Here is a 15,423-nt window from a genome sequence, read left to right on the forward strand (position 1 = left end):
GCAGTCGCACAGCCAACTGCGTGGACTAAGAAGGCAATTGGCTTGCTGGGTTCAAGACAAGGATTTGCCATTCCCCAGAGCGCTTATGCGCTAATGTGGCTCAAATCAGGCCGCGGCACTCGCGAGTTAATGGCCCATGCATCTCTGGCATTTCCGCAAACCATAATCTGCGGACACTCGGCATCAAACTCCAACCACAGTAGTAGTTGTAATAATGAGCTACTTCTACCTACCTAGTACCAGGTACGTACTTGTAATTACTGCATTCGAAAAGGTGGCGGCCAGATCCCATCCCCTTCCCGCCCTTCCCACTTTCTATACGAAACCGTGGCCGCATAATGTAACTGGCTCAGCTCCGACGTATACCGATAGGGCTTGCGCTTTGCCTCGCCCTGGAGATCGCGCTGGACCAGGCGCGCAAATAGTGTTGGGATATGTTTGATGTCAACCTTTAGCGGTGGTTGAACTCCGGTCCCAGCCTCATGTTGGAGTTCAGGCTCAGGCTCAGCTAACCAGACATACGGCCTCACGGTCTCGCGGGAGCTGAACGCCTCCTCATCCACGTACAGGAAGGCGTCACGTCGAAAGCCATCAGGGATCTTGGAGTTCAAGAGCATTGTGCGAAATTGGCTCCGTAGTGCGTCCACAACGTCGCCTTCATTATTGTTATTACCCAACGTTGGAGGAACAGCCACCCAGTGCAAGGCGAACCGGGCCCTCGTCTCCTCCTTGACTAATCTAAGCGGATAGTGCAAGGCGTGGTATATAGCCATTCCAATCTGGGATCTGTATGAAGCAAGACGACTCTCTCCTTCTTGTTCTTCGCGTTCTTCATTTTCTGAATAGAATGCCACCAGACCAAAGCGGTCACCGGCTGCTGAAGTTGCCAAAGTCGAACTGGGGCGCAGCACGTGGTCCTGCCAGGGGACCTTCATCGCAGCCCTGATATTCCTGACATCGTCATCATTCATCGCCTCCCCCGCCGCGTGCCGCACCTCCCTCCATCGGTTCTGAACCGTCGCTGCCACCTTTTCCGCAGCCCGGACATCGTCGGTCCTCGCCGCCTGCATCGCTTGCAGCCTGAGGTCCCCGTCTTCAGGACTAAGCCGCGCCATCTCAGATATAAAGTTAAGCGTTTGCTTCTGGACTGCGCCGGATACGCCGACTATTAGGATTCTGGCTTCTATTTTGCTCAGGGGGAGGTCGGTTAGGCTGAGGATGTTATCATTGCCGTTTTCATTATTGGTGTCATTAGTATCATTGAATTTGCTGTTGATCACTTTGGCCATTAGCTCGTCCATGGACAGCCCGCAGGCACCTCGACAGAGCCTGTCTTCCTCCTCTGGTGGCGGGCGGTTGGTGATGAGTCGGCGTTCCTGATCAGTTAGTGAGTCAGGGTTGGAGATAGCGCGGGTGTACAGGGCGCGGGTCGCCTCGTCGAGGACTAGAGGGGTTGTGTCTCTGATTATGGGGGGTGAGGTGGAAATCCATCAGGTATTGGGATGTAGATTGACATGTTGGCAGGATCCGAACGTGGACAGGAAGGTTGAAGTGTAGGAACCCGGTTGTGGTGGATGGTGAGGTGGACGTGGACGTCGAGGGTGATGATAGCGGGGTTAGCACGTGATGCGATGTTTCCACTGGCCACAGAACAAGGACTAGGCTCTTCCTGCTGGCGGGGGTAGAGATTAGAGATTGACTCTTGCAAAGCCACTGCTAAGCTACGACACTGCAGTTCCATAATCCCATCACTTAGCTTTGGGGCCTAACCGACGAGTGCCAAAAGATGCTGACTGGACCGAAGCTATATAGATGGCCATGGAAATGTCAACAGCTTACACTAGACGCATTATGCTGCATTTGTTGTCTCATAGTCTGCTACAAAAAAAGAACTCTTCTCACAACTTCCATCACCCTACAATTCATATATCAGTCATCGGGCGTCGTTGATCCTCAATTTTTCTTCTAGTTACATATGAGCCAACCGAAATACACCCCGTAGCAAGGAATCTGTTCTTGGTGCCGGCACCATTACTCTACTTCATCTGATGAACGCGAGCTATATGGTCTCTCAGCTTATCCTTGCGCGGAAATGTTTTACCACCCAGACCAACCTGGCATGGGAATGCTTGTGGGGCAACGTGAATCGTCTTGACATGCCGCATCACCTCATGGCCATGCTGTCACAGCGGCCGTGGACCGACTGAGCGCCGACCAGCGACCAGAATGCCGAGCTCTGGATTCGGAATAACCAGAACTCTGATCAACCTCTTAAAACTGTTACCAAGGCGGCCACTCGGTGGTTGAAAGCCGCGCCCCTTCGTCTATGACCCCTCTTGAATAGGTAGAGATTACAGTAAGACTAACAGAGATACATCGCTAGCTTAACAAACATCAGTACAAGGATCTTTGTACCGGTAATTTTTATCCTCATTTATTATCGATGGATCCACCAAATTGTTTCAGAGTACTCATTACCCAGCCTATGATGAGGATTACTCCAGTCACTGGGCAATGGCATGTATCGCATGATCGGCAGTCCATCACGTAGATTGGGACCACGGGAGCGGACTCACCCGTCTGGGGCCGAAACTTGGGGCTGCGCTGCAGATATGGGGCCAAATTGCTCCCCGGGCTGTGCATATGACATATGGGGGCCTTTGAGCTTCAAAGCACTGCCCGGACCTAATTAGACCCGAGTGACATGATGATGCAATTGCCGCTGATCCTCGAAGTTATAAAACCCGCCAATACTCGCCTGCTACGCCCATATTCTCTCGTACCGACCCCATCGCTGTATTGTTATCGGCCTCATCCCTTGCTGAGAATTACCTCCCTCCATCAACCGTCCTAGAAAACCTCTTCCCCATCCATCCACCATGCACTTCGCCCGCACCCTCTCCCTAACCCTCGCCACCTTCCTCGTGGCCACCGCAACCGCCGCCCCAGTCTTATCCCGCCCGAAGCTCGTCCTAGAAACCCTTGCGCGCCGTGCAGCCGAGCCTCAGAATAACTCCGAGCAGTGCGACGAAGTCACGCAGCAACTGTATGAAGTCATGGCAATCATCACAGGGGAGGATTGGCCGAGTATGAATTCGGTATGTTTTGTTCTTCTTTTCTTTTCTCTTGTATTTTCCCCTGTTGCTTTAAGAATCTCGGGTTCCTGTTCCTATGCTCTGTTGGATTTTCGGTGTAATTGCCCGCGCTTTCAGGGGTTTTTGCGAGATCGATCGTTGTTTCTAACGGATGGCGTGTCTATCGCAGAACACTATAGCAACGCAGGCGGAGGGGCTGGCTGCGATTGCTAATGAGCTTTGCGGGTAAAGTTGGGGCGGGAGGATATAATGTCGTGACGGTTGGCAGATGTCATATTGATTATGTTTTGCTCAATTGTTCCCTTGCTTCATAAATGTATCTGGTATTTACCCAGGTGTATTAGCTAAATATTTGATTTCTTTTGCAACACCGAGCCCCCTCCAACCAGGTAGCCAGTCATACATTTTGTCTAGGGTACTGGTAGTACTAGTATGTCTCAGTTTTTGTCCGCCTGTAATAAAGGGCGCCTCATCTTCATCCCCGGCTAAAAGTCATGGATTCGCCCCTGACATTATGGAAGCTGGTATAGAGCACGTTATGCCAGCATATTGCTCAGGAATATTCACGTACCATTTTCCTGAAGATGACGACAGGAAGAAACATCTAATTACCTCCTCCAATAGAAAGAAAGGAGAGAAACAGGCGGCATCTGTCCGTCGAACCCAAACGAAGCCATTCTAAACATTCATGAGTTGGTCTACATTACCGTCGAGACCGACGCGATGCTACAGCAAAAAGGATTTGACCGCGTTGGAAGACCCAAGCTTAAACATCCAACCGCGAGGTATTGTCAGTGACCCCTGAGAGATCTAAGATGGGATTACCTTGTAAATCCTGCTTTATTTACTAGTATGACTCTTTCCCTAGTTCCCTATATACTAAACACCCTTCTCTAGTCATCCTAGGCCTCTCTATTTCCCTTAGAGCTGTGCTTTGCATAAAGGGAGGTATGTTTCTGCTACGTAGGATATCAATAAGGTTTTGGCAAAGGAGGCGGAGATTGTGCATAGATTGACAGTTTGGATGGTTGTCTAGCGAGTTGGTTGGTAGATGGAAATTCAGCAACAGCCCTAATATGACCCTGAAAGATTTATAACGCACGCAAAGCTAGAGCGGTTCCCTGGTCCTCTACCGCTTGGGCTACTTGGAGCCCTGGAAATAAACCTCCTCTGAAACCATCAATCTCAAGATTCTCTGGATACACCCGGCCCTGGGATAAGCCAATATCTAAACTTATAAGCCTTGACTTCCCCTCCAAACGGCTGGATTCCAGTTGCCGTTCCACCGCGGTTCGCCTCCAGCCCCAAATATTTTATCCAAGCCACGTAACCCACAAAAGCTGATACGTCCTCGAGGCATCATACAGCAATGCACAAACGAAATAGGAATACAGAATAAGATCCAACACCCGCAGCCCATGAGCGGCACCCAGCTTAGAGTCCGTCGTGGCATCCTTTATTTAGTAACCGATTCCCTTCGCAAGCTCCGCCCCCACTCCTCCAGATTCCTCCGGACTCTCTCCATTCCTATACTGGTAAAGCCTCGACAGCTCGCTCACGGGCTTCAGCGCAATAGTCTCCACCCCGCCTTCCTCTGGCGCCTCAACCATACTTTTCATAAACGCACTCCCGTCCCCAAACATGGGATCGAGATAGTGCATGTTGAACAAATGACCAGACCCCTGCCTTACAAACAGACTTCCCGAGAACAAACTCTCACTCGAATAAGCTGCTACAGGCGTCGTGAACTGCAGAACCCCGATGTTCGCTACGAAGTCCTTCGTGTTTGCGTAATGCTCGATATACCGCAGGACTCGCTCGCCATGGTCCTGTCGACGAGGCTGCGGTGTCTCTTTGGTGCCGGTACGTTCCCCATGGTCGAGGTCGCGGCTGTTGATGCGGGGATCCTCAAACATGGGCGGGTTACGGAATTGGCGCGCCGCGTTGCCGAACGTGTAGACCTCCAATTTCTGCATTTGGGCGTATGAGAGCTCGCCGAAGAGCCAGTCGATGATCGAGGCCGCGATGATCCCGCCTTGCGAGTGCGCGATAAGGACGACCTTTTTTGTTGCGGGGGCGGCGAGGGCGCCGCGCAGGTGGGCGCGGCCTTGTCTGATGGCGACGGTTTTGTAGTCGAGGTCTCGCTGGATGAGGCATTCGACCAAGTCGAGGATGAGTCCTTTGCTTGAGGATGTTAGTGAGAGGGCTTCACTGGGGGCAGGGGGAGGCGCACGTTGGGTTGTGGATGCCCACGATTTCCCGGCCAAAGTTTTCTGCTAGGGCGTCGAGGTTTGACTGATGCCAGTGGTCTCTGTGGTACAAAATCAGTATAGACAAGCTGGAGGAGAGATGGGGTAAGTGCTCGGCATACCCAGTTGCGATTCCGTTTATGAAGAACCAGAGTTCGCTCTCGTCATTGACTGGTGGTCTTGTCTTTGGGACACCGATGAGAGACCTCCTACTAGGAGGCCCGTTCAGCAGTCTGACAACGATCGATGTTATGACGGCAAATGCCGCATAGAACGCCGCATGAGCTACGAAAGGTAGCGCCCAGAGAGCTAACAGGCCGACTGGCAATGAGAAAAGCAAGAGAATCTGACTGATGAACAGAAAAATTTGGAGAGCGAGAGCCCGCAGGTTGGGGGGACTTGGGTAAAGCTCATCCAGCTTCCCGGATAGGAATGGACCCAGGGGGAGGATGATGCGGGGGATGAGGTTTGCCAGACGGGGAACAGAGCAGATATCCTCCCAGACCCAGCGGAATGGGTTGCTGTCCATATCGGACGGGATGTCAAGGAATGGGTTCCCACGGACGGGAATATTAGGGTTGTAACAGGCCATTTTGCTTTGAAGACGAAAGAGTTTAAGGTGAGGTTGGGAAACTACGGTGCTTATGCTACTACATTTATATATTCGGGGTCGACTTAGCGACTATTGTGTCATTGACTTTGTTCTAGATCTTTTCCAACCCAATGTCACGTATGGTGGCATGACCGTTGAGTTTGCGCCAACTTTTTACTCTCCCAACAGATCCAACCCATCGAAAATCACTTTTTTATCTGCTCAAAGTTAGCGCTGGTCGAGTGCTGAGAGCAGTAATAGGGCAAACTGACTACAAGGGAATGGCGTCCACTCGCTCCCATCCTCCGGCAGATACATCTTAAAGGCCCCATTTACCATCTTACTCTTCATCTCTCCCGAAGGGCCAGGAGCTCGTCGGACGTTACGCAGCCTGCCCAGAACACGTAGCAGACAAGCTCCAGCAATGGTGACGATTGCCCGCCCGAGACATGAGTGGGGGCCCCAGCCATGATGGATATAGAGCTCCATGGGCCGATCGAGCCGAATTTCTTCCGGATCGGGGAATTTGGAGGGGTCAAGGCCGGCTGTGATAAAGTCTGCGAAGATCGTATCTCCTTTCCTTATTTTCTTTGTGGTTCTCCCGTCCTTAATGGAGGTATTGTCCGCCGCTGTGCGCAGGACTCCGAAGGCAGGGGTTGAGAGGCGGAATCTATACAACTGATGAGCATAATTTCGGCAATACGGTCAGTACTCACCCCTCAAGAGCGTATTTCTTGAGTTTCTCGAAAGCCTCAGGGTCGTCCGAGCGTGCGAGGTTGCAAATGGTCGGCCAGTGACTGGAGTATCTGTCCGAGAAGTAGAGCTCGAGCATTTGCGCCCACTGCTCTATGTTAATATGATTCGTGGAGCTTTATTAGGGAACGAGAACGTACACCTTGAGCTTGAGTCGCACAGGCAGCAGCAGCGGTAGGGATGATTGTCCAGACGGCCTCCTCGACACTCTTTCCTCCCTCGCGCAGCCTTTTGACCAACTGCGGGCCAAACCCAGGCAGCAGGGACTTTGAGCCAAAGATCCGCGACGGATGGCTGAAGAAACGGCCCGAGGAGTCTGAGACGGCTTTGGTCATGACTTCACCCATCCGCTCTGTCTCTCTAGTCGCCACAATCCTGTTCTTGTACGATTGCGGTGGGTCGACGTCTAGGAATACATAGCCGAATAGCTGAAAGAGCGCGTCAGACAGCTCTCTGACTGTGTATGCATCGGCTGGCGAATAAGAACTGCCTTTGAGCGGCATGTTGAAGAATTCCGCACAGAAATACGCGTGTGCGACGTTTCCGACGCTGGCCGTGTTATTAGAGTTCCGCCTCTGGCTGGCATATCAAAGGGAGCTTACTCTCGGACGATGTCAATCTGGTAGGAGCTGCCCAGCTTCCGGCTATTTCGACGGATCAGATCCGACGTGATGAACTCGTAGAACCGCTGCACCTGCTCCAGTCCATCGGGCGGCCTGTACAGGCGCTCTAAGACGAACGCTCGTTGATCTGCATTCGCCGTCGAATCTCCACTCAGCATGTAATCATGCTGGGTGAGCTGGAACGTGTGTTCACCCCCTATCCATATCAGCATCTCCAAATCACTCAAGATAGCACTGGACATACAAGGAACCTTGAAGGTTTTCTGATCATTCAGAAGATCCACTACGCCCTTCCACGTGGTAACAGGGACTGGCGGCCGGACATACGACGGCCTCTCAAAGTCTAGAGTATCTGCCCTTCCGTACTTGGTGAAGATCTCGCGGTTCTTCTCCGGGGTTGTGAACGGGTATAGAGCATAAACACTGTTCGGCTGGTACCAACCGGGGAATGCCCTCATCAGCAGCTTATACATGACCCCGCCGTTTGCGACGTCAAAGTCGGATTCTGCTGCATTGAACCTGCTGAAGATTAGCTCATTTTCGTACATTGTACTCGACACAACTTACCCAAAATTGGTCAAGTTGACAGGGCTATAGTCGATGGTGTAAAACCGGTCACCACGCACGAGGGCAACGGCATCGGATAAGATCGCCACTGAGATCGTGAATCCAGGACACAGCCCGGAGCCAGGGAGGAATGGTTTCTTAGCTTCTTCGGCTTGGACGCCCACGTATAGCTCGATGTTGTCGGGGTGGCCATACAAGGCTTCCACTGGTGATTGTGAGCATGGTTGAGTTGAATCAGGTCGCGGTCGGCGAACAACTTACATGCCTCAGCAACGGAAGGGTCCGAATTGACCTCCTCTAAAAGGGGATTAGATTGGATCCGCGTTGCACGGAATTAGGTCTTACCGAAAGTGCTATGTGGCTTTAGTTTGAAGAACGTCCTGAGTTCATTCAGGGTGGCCAATCCCCATCGCCGGCCTTGCTGGATACCAAGCATTTCAATGGCCTTCATTACCTTTGGGACATTTCTCGCTCCAAAAGCACCTGGGAAGTGTCAGCTAAAAGTCGGGTCCTAATATTTTCAAGGGGACGCCCACCAGCTCCAAACTCACAACCGTCCTGCAACAGGGTCGCAAGATCCTCGTCCGCAAATCTGCCGGTTTTATCCCTTTTCAGGGTTGAGAATGTCCAGGTCGACGGCTCTCCCGGTACGGCGGTGTCGAAAAACTGCCTCAACCCGCCGAGGTATTTTTCCACAGACAGTTTGCCTACGCGCGTTAGCCAAGTAACCGCCAGTCCTCCAGAGGGTGCGTACTGGGATCAACATTTGAACCGAATATTCTTGCAGAGAGCTCATTAGCCCATTCTTCGTCTTCGTTACTGATTGCCGCATGCCATCGGTATATCATGTTAAACTCGGCACTGACTTGGTTCCCGATGCCGCGGGGGACACCCTCCTGGTCGAATACGGAAAGCGTCTGCCTTGGGTCGAGTTTCCAGTCCGAGTCAATGGGATTCTCGTTCAGGTTCAAGATTGTCCGGAGGTAGTCGTTAAGGATTATGTTGACGTATAGGGCGCATGTTATACTAAAATACGTCAGCACCGGCCTCCCAGAAGGGCACCCAAACGTACAGCCTTCCCGTTTGAAACAAATCGTTATCCCTCTTCTTCATCGCCCTCGCGAACTCCGCAGTTCCTTCCTTCAACCCTAATTCGGAGGGTAAACTGAACCTCCCAGCTTCATTGATGAGCGCCAGCTCCCCGACGACATAGTTATGGAATCGGTTAAATGCAATCATCAACGCGCAAACGCCAGGAGGCTGCGAGAGGAGTCGTTTCTCTGCGAAGGTATCTGGTTTGAGGAGACCGCCACTGAAAGCTCGCACTTGGTCCTGCTCGGTTTGGTTGTGCCCGTATAAGGGACCGAGATCGAGATATGAGGAGTTCTTGACGCGCGTTCCGTCTGTTTCGTCGGTGTGGAAGAGATCTATACAGGTGTCAGTGACGATTCCAAGGTGCCAAGTGTGAATGAGTGGATACCTACCGTGGATTATCACCGTGGCGAGGTAGAAAAGGTTGCTTGATATCTTGGCTGGGTGTTCCCTTGCTGGACCCTTGCGGGCTAATAAGGCTGAGCATCATTCCAGTCAGTATATATTGATCGCCCTGCAGGAGATCGGGCAGCTTACTATCAAACACAAGGCCTGGATCCGGCAACACGGCGGGCCGGGGATGCTGAGGCGTCACCGAACGCGCATAGTGGCTACCACTGGCCCCGAGATAGGGGGCCGTGATATTCTACCATGGACAGTCAGTACGTGTTCGCGAAGCACTCTTCCATTTCAAAGAATTGAGGGTGCTCACGTTGAAGCTCCCATCCGCCCGTCTATAGCGAAACTCATCGCCCAGATGTGCTAACGGTGGGTGCTGCAGGTTATTCCAAAGAGTACTAACAAACGCATCTGTAATTTTGGTTCGCAACGTTGAGTTATTTGGGAGAGACGCTGTCACTTGGAGTATATTCTCGATCTGTCGGAGACAACCGTTAGCCAGCGCGTGCTATCTTGTTTGAGTGAGACGAACTAGGTACTTCCTATCATCAACCAAACCCCCATTCGTGAGTGTCTGGGTCAGCTCACGGATGGTCCGTAAATCTGGGATTATACGCCCAGCTTGGCTGACAAGATCGCGGTTGATTTCGCCGATTAGGGAAGCGAGGGTGTTGGGTTTGGATTTGGTTGGCGTTGTGTTTGTGCTGAGGTAGGTTTCCCCGTTCTGCATGAAGGGGGCCATATTGGCTCGATGATCGTAAACGACTGTGGGATGGGTTGAATTTAGTGAGAATTGGGATGGATGGCACGGAGAGGAGGGAGACAGACGTTGGTTATATACCTATTGTATACACTTAGGTCCGCTAAGACAGTGGGATTGATTGCATCATGTTTTGAGAAGGAGGAGGGCGAGCGTTCTCCTTGACTACACTTTGATTAGTATACTTGCCCAATTCTATGGGCCTTATGATCCACTTATTTGGGTGTGGCTATGGGGGTCTGCGCTGAACGGGACTCGATCCGGATCTAGATCGCGCCTGAACCGTGGATTCGAGTTTGCTGGTGACGCTTATAGGGGAGTGGTTATCTCAGTGAAGTAAATTGGACCTTGGGATTCGGTGGTGCGACTCTATCATGATCTGTTATATCACTCCTAGTATTACTATTTGTACATGTGAAAAGGCATTGTTGTGAAAATATCGTATACCCAAGCGTGGAAAGCTATGCTATGGCTTTGCCGACCGCCGGTTGGTTCGTAGCCCTGATAATACGATAATTAGAGTGGACAACACCTCAGGAAGAAACATGAGTACCACGCGGACAACGGTTGTCCTATATACCGGGCTGTAACTTCGCGTCTTAACTCGTCCAGTACTAAGCAACTAACGCTGGCTCACAACACAGATAGCCCTCTTTAGCTCATACCCATCCTGGAAGCCACGTCGTGGTCACTTCAATGAACAAGTGAAACATAATTTTATATCATCGAGGATCAGTGCAGTTGTGGCATGTAGAGCTGCAGCTGACCAGGGGCAATTATACGGTACTTTAGACCTCCTTCACTTGAATAACCATAAAATAATTAGCTCCTGCAGATGCTAGTTCCAGGCCTTATGCTTACACTCATCCATTTTGTCATACATCCGATCACATATCTATAAGGCTCTCATGGCGGTTGACGAATTGCGTGACCCAGTTCTTTCCAATAGGCTTGGGAAGAAGGGGGGGGTTCTTGGAGTCCTCTTCAAGGATTATATCTGCCATTTGCCGTACATGCGATGGCCTGAGAGCAGCTCCACGCTTATCCCTTGTTTCAATCCACTTTAATAAAGACTCCTCCTGAGTTCCAGTAAGTCTATGCTGGTGGTTGCGGAGTTCCGGTTGGAAATGGCGGCCCTTTAGTCGATCTTGGACCGTACCACGCGGTACATCAAAAAGCTTTGCCAGACGCGTAATATTTTGAATTTCGCGACTTTGAAAATATTGAATCGCGGGTTGCATTCTCCCCTCATGCTTCACCAGGTTTTGACTCGATTTCCGCGATTTTGATGGCATGGTGGTTGTGTAATTGAAGGGGGTCGGTGACGCGTGGAGTTTTTGAGATGGTTGGCGGATCGCCCCGGAAAGGCGAACCGCTCGGGAATTTCGTTAGCCTGTTCTAGATCCCATTAGTTACACAAAGTCAATACTGACATCATCGCCGCCTACTTTATCTACATACTACTGATATTAGAAAACAAAAGGTTTTCTGGTAGTGCACCGATGCTGAAGCGTATGGACGACCTCCACACCAAATCCGTTACCTCCGTATCTCAACATCAGGGGAAAGGAATGCCTATGCCTGAACCTGACTGATATCTCCGAGCTGGCGGGTAACTACAGGGCGCATCAATCTGTATATGTCCAGTACCGGAAGAGACACGAGGGAGCGGGGGCGCTGGATAGGACGTATATGGGGGGATCCCCCGTGAAGGTCACATCAGAACTATCCCATCTGACCTCGTCACACAAGCGCACGCTTTCCGAAATCTCACCTCACCGAATAGAAGAGAAACCGACCCGCCTATAATAACCGCGCCCCAAACCTAGTCCATAGAACATCACCACCTAAGTAGTAGCAAGAACAGCATCCCTGCGAACAATGCGATCATCATCCTTGGCTCACCTTCGCGGCCTCGACAAGTCCTCCTTCCAAGCTCTTTCAACCAGGGATTTTCTAACGAATGGTACCTATGTGGCAAACTTGTCTACGATATCAAGGCGCGACCACGGAAGGTTAGCGTAGGGGTCGGTTAGGTATCCTCCATGCCCTACTAGGTACCCCACGGCTAGGGTCATGCCTTCTCAGGACGGATTTATCACCGAGTAAACCCCTAGGGTGGAGTATTCAAAGAAACTGAGGTAATCTAATCTGATCTATATCCAATGTGTCCACCCCAAACTCGACGCCTTCTGCCACGTATGCTTCAACCCGTCATCGGCGTAGTAAAACGACTCGACCATCCACTTGTCCATCGGCCAGTCGCCGTAGGCCTCGTCCACGGCCGGACTGGAGTCGTTGATTGGCCAGACTGCGCGGTACATGAGGGGTTCTCTGGGTCTGGTGCCGTCGGGCGTCGTCGTCGCCGCAGGCGGGCTCTGTCCTCCCTTCTCTTTCTCCTCCTCACCCCCAGCGGGGGCCGCCATGGTAGCAGGATTGTGATTAAGGTTGTTCGGCCCATCGTCATCATCATTGTCATCATCATCGTCGGAATCGAGCAGATCCTGCGAGGCAAAGCCTACACAATCCAGCGTCAGCCGCCCATCCCTATCCCGCCAGTCCCGCCAATAGCAGATAAAAAGGAGACCGTGCGCATTAACCTCGGGATACGATGTCATCATGCCCGGTAACTTGAATTGCGCCGGTGTCGGCGGCGGCGGAAGAAGTCCCAGTCCCATGGGTGCCCGGGCCAACGCAGCAAGATACTGTTGAACGCGCGCACCTGCGCCGCGGAGGTCCCGCGTGCCACCTGTTCCTGTGTGTAGTGCGACACGCAGTCCGATGCGCTGGCGCCCGGGAGGAAGTACACGTCGAGGCGCGGCTCGAAATCGTCGTCGCGGTCCGTTATGGCCCGGAGGAGGTTGGGGAGCTGGGCTGATGGGGAGGGGCCTGGGTTCGGGTGTGTGAAGTAGATGACGATCGGGAATAGTGTGGGAAGAAGGATTGGGGTGTAGTTGTTAAAAACCATGTACGCGCGTGGTGGACATGTGCTGGTGCGGTCCGCTGCGGTATGATGCGTGATGGGGATGACGTGGGTTTTGTGCCTGTAGGGAAGGCCAGGCCCTGTATCATCATCCTCTTCCGGGACTAGCGCACCCATGAGCTGGATATATCGTCTCCGTCCGTCAACGCGCATGTCGTTCATGTCACCCCAGAAGTCGAGGCAGCTGCCACCTCGGGGGATCGGGCATTGCGGCCTGATAGTTTGCCAGCAGCAGGAGTCCTGGTGGCTGTATGCGACTGTCGTGTGGAGCTGGGGGTCCTGGTCTAGGACACCTTGAACAAAGTGTCTATTATCACCGCCTTAGGTACGGGTGGGTGCCCGATGTGACAAGGTTAGTAATTTGCTTTGCAGTCTCTAAGATAGAGCTGGGCATAGGGCCAACATCATAAAGCATAGTGACTTGAGGGTGCCCGGCAAGGTGTCCTGAAGGCGAAGATGCGCTGTGTAATCTGGTGCATCGTTGTATCCAATCCCAGTGTGAGAATCTGAAACTGGTTATACAGGTGTCTTAACTGTGTAAAGCATTTTAGGGACCCCAAATGAACTAGATTCTTCTCCTGGTATCCAGCGCGGAAAATATCCAGATAGCGCAGTGTAGCCTGGTGCTTTTGCAGCGAGTCCCAGATGTGTAGTGAATCCCATATGCGAGGATTGGATAACAAGGGGCGAGCCTTCGAATTGCGTGAAGGGAGGTGATCAATGAAGAGTGATAGGTCCGACAGAGCTACCGGGAGGGTGATCAGGGCTTGCACATCGACAGGTTCATAGGTGAGTCCCCGCACCTGAGGGCCAGGTTGGTAATATAGCACTCTCGGTTCTTCCTGTTGTCCCGAACTAATGCCCCAAGGCCGTCTGTGACCAGATCATACAGATGGAGTGTGCGCAGGCTTCTGAAAAAGAACACAGGTCAGAGGTCGTGCAGTCGAAGTGGAGCCACAGGTCTATCAGGATCATCTCCCACTTGCATATCGTGTCCAGGAACAACTGGGACCTCGGCAAACACATAGAGCTCGCGCAGCCGATTCAATGGGCTCGGCCTCTCGCGCTCCAGGGCCAGCTTTAGGAGCGCAGCAAGGTATGGGTCTGACGATGGCACATGGACACGAATCCTGACAAGGTTTGGGAGGGAGCCGAGAAGGAGGGCAACCAGGGGTCGACGATCGCCCTGTTGAATCTCCTGGAGGGTTATTCGGCTGACGAAGTCTAGCTTGACCAAGAGCCCTATCCAAGCGGTCCAAATCATGTTTGTGAAACTGATAGTCAAATTTCTGATCAAGGAGAGCATGAGCATTAACACCCCAGTTCCCAATATGGACTTTCTGTACAGAACAGGCAAGGTCCCTATTTATTAGTATTGTTTGCAGGAAGAGGAAGAGATACCTAAAGGAGTTGCGGGCACCATCAAAGGACCAGGATCGATAGGCTACGGTGGCCACTAAAGTGCGCCACAGGCGATTGACCAGAGCAAGAGAAGATATATGGCGCGAATCTTCCAGTGCACAGGAAAGAATATTATCCAATAGCTCAACGGGAAGATCCATAATACGGGCCATGATTGACAATCCCACGGCTGACGGGGAAAAAAGAGGAAGAAAGAGGGGAAGACAACCATTGCTGAAAAGGATCTGGTGCCAAGGTCCGGCTAGACTAGCTGTTGCCTGGAGCTGGGCGGGGAAGAGGGAGGCCATCCATCTCACCTGCAATCTCCCATTTTAGATGTTTCCTGTGCTTAACAAAGGGCAGTTTAGCTATCTATAGGCCTACTGGGTGGACTATTGATCTCCAAGTAGAATGATTGTATCTCGACGCATCTCGTTCTTCTCTACTCATTAAACCACAGGTTATCAAGGACCTCTCGTGCCGAACCTCTCGCGGACGGCTCGAAACACACCATTCGTGCAATAATCTGCCCGAGCCTCCCTATATCTGCTTTATCAAAGTCTGGTGCCAGAGATCCCTCGAAGTATACCTCCTGTAGCTATTCTTACAGGTTGGGACTAGGACTCCCCTCCTCCGCCTTGTTATTATTATATATCATCTTTGCCATCTCCTACCATCTATTAAAGATATGATCGCTAGCCATCTCTCGCACTTAGCTAATGAGGATCCGGGCGTCATCGTGGAGCTGTTAAAGGGTGGTTGGCTCGTGAATGATTCTTGACTGGGTAGGTGGTCATAGGCTCGAAGAAGAGTGAAAACCTCCCCAGCTTTTCCACGACATCGAGGAAACCGTGGGAAGAGTCGGGGAGTAGTCATCTGGATCTCCAGACCTGTCTGTGTGTTGTACTT

At 51.8% G+C, this 15,423-nt stretch overlaps 6 protein-coding genes across 6 annotated transcripts; 1 reads left to right on the forward strand and 5 right to left on the reverse strand.

Annotated features, from left to right (window-relative positions):
• Positions 1 to 257: 257 nt before the first annotated feature.
• BJX68DRAFT_268902 (uncharacterized protein) lies at positions 258 to 1,301 on the reverse strand (the record flags this gene model as incomplete). Its single annotated transcript, XM_071046209.1, has 1 exon — positions 258 to 1,301. One exon carries the CDS (start codon positions 1,299 to 1,301, stop codon positions 258 to 260), a length of 1,044 nt encoding a protein of 347 aa, XP_070896975.1.
• A 1,482-nt stretch (positions 1,302 to 2,783) lies between these two features.
• BJX68DRAFT_241459 (uncharacterized protein) lies at positions 2,784 to 3,463 on the forward strand. Its single transcript, XM_071040839.1, has 2 exons — positions 2,784 to 3,098; positions 3,265 to 3,463. Exons 1-2 carry the CDS (start codon positions 2,880 to 2,882, stop codon positions 3,322 to 3,324), a joined length of 279 nt encoding a protein of 92 aa, XP_070896976.1. The 5' UTR covers positions 2,784 to 2,879; the 3' UTR covers positions 3,325 to 3,463.
• A 1,092-nt stretch (positions 3,464 to 4,555) lies between these two features.
• BJX68DRAFT_277217 (uncharacterized protein) lies at positions 4,556 to 5,941 on the reverse strand (the record flags this gene model as incomplete). The annotated part of the gene is made up of 3 exons (XM_071048287.1): positions 5,467 to 5,941; positions 5,329 to 5,406; positions 4,556 to 5,279 (listed from the first exon to the last, which is right to left on the reverse strand). Exons 1-3 carry the CDS (start codon positions 5,934 to 5,936, stop codon positions 4,556 to 4,558), a joined length of 1,272 nt encoding a protein of 423 aa, XP_070896977.1. The 5' UTR covers positions 5,937 to 5,941.
• A 169-nt stretch (positions 5,942 to 6,110) lies between these two features.
• Positions 6,111 to 10,112, reverse strand: BJX68DRAFT_268905 (peroxidase/cytochrome P450 family protein; the record flags this gene model as incomplete). Its single annotated transcript, XM_071046210.1, has 16 exons — positions 6,111 to 6,154; positions 6,209 to 6,606; positions 6,653 to 6,777; positions 6,830 to 7,238; positions 7,292 to 7,508; positions 7,557 to 7,831; positions 7,880 to 8,084; positions 8,141 to 8,176; positions 8,225 to 8,362; positions 8,431 to 8,586; positions 8,634 to 8,905; positions 8,952 to 9,306; positions 9,364 to 9,450; positions 9,509 to 9,617; positions 9,684 to 9,848; positions 9,903 to 10,112. The coding sequence occupies 16 exons, from the start codon at positions 10,110 to 10,112 to the stop codon at positions 6,111 to 6,113; spliced, it is 3,201 nt and encodes a 1,066-aa protein (XP_070896978.1).
• Positions 10,113 to 12,286: 2,174 nt separating this feature from the next.
• On the reverse strand, positions 12,287 to 13,266 carry BJX68DRAFT_268906 (uncharacterized protein; the record flags this gene model as incomplete). Its single annotated transcript, XM_071046211.1, has 2 exons — positions 12,287 to 12,648; positions 12,762 to 13,266. The coding sequence occupies 2 exons, from the start codon at positions 13,264 to 13,266 to the stop codon at positions 12,287 to 12,289; spliced, it is 867 nt and encodes a 288-aa protein (XP_070896979.1).
• A 775-nt stretch (positions 13,267 to 14,041) lies between these two features.
• BJX68DRAFT_268907 (uncharacterized protein) lies at positions 14,042 to 14,377 on the reverse strand (the record flags this gene model as incomplete). Its single annotated transcript, XM_071046212.1, has 1 exon — positions 14,042 to 14,377. The coding sequence occupies one exon, from the start codon at positions 14,375 to 14,377 to the stop codon at positions 14,042 to 14,044; it is 336 nt and encodes a 111-aa protein (XP_070896980.1).
• Between the last annotated feature and the right edge of the window lie 1,046 nt (positions 14,378 to 15,423).

This window comes from Aspergillus pseudodeflectus (assembly GCF_044049435.1).
Source record: "Aspergillus pseudodeflectus strain CBS 756.74 chromosome Unknown BJX68scaffold_34, whole genome shotgun sequence".
In the NCBI taxonomy this organism is placed as follows: Eukaryota; Fungi; Ascomycota; class Eurotiomycetes; order Eurotiales; family Aspergillaceae; genus Aspergillus; species Aspergillus pseudodeflectus.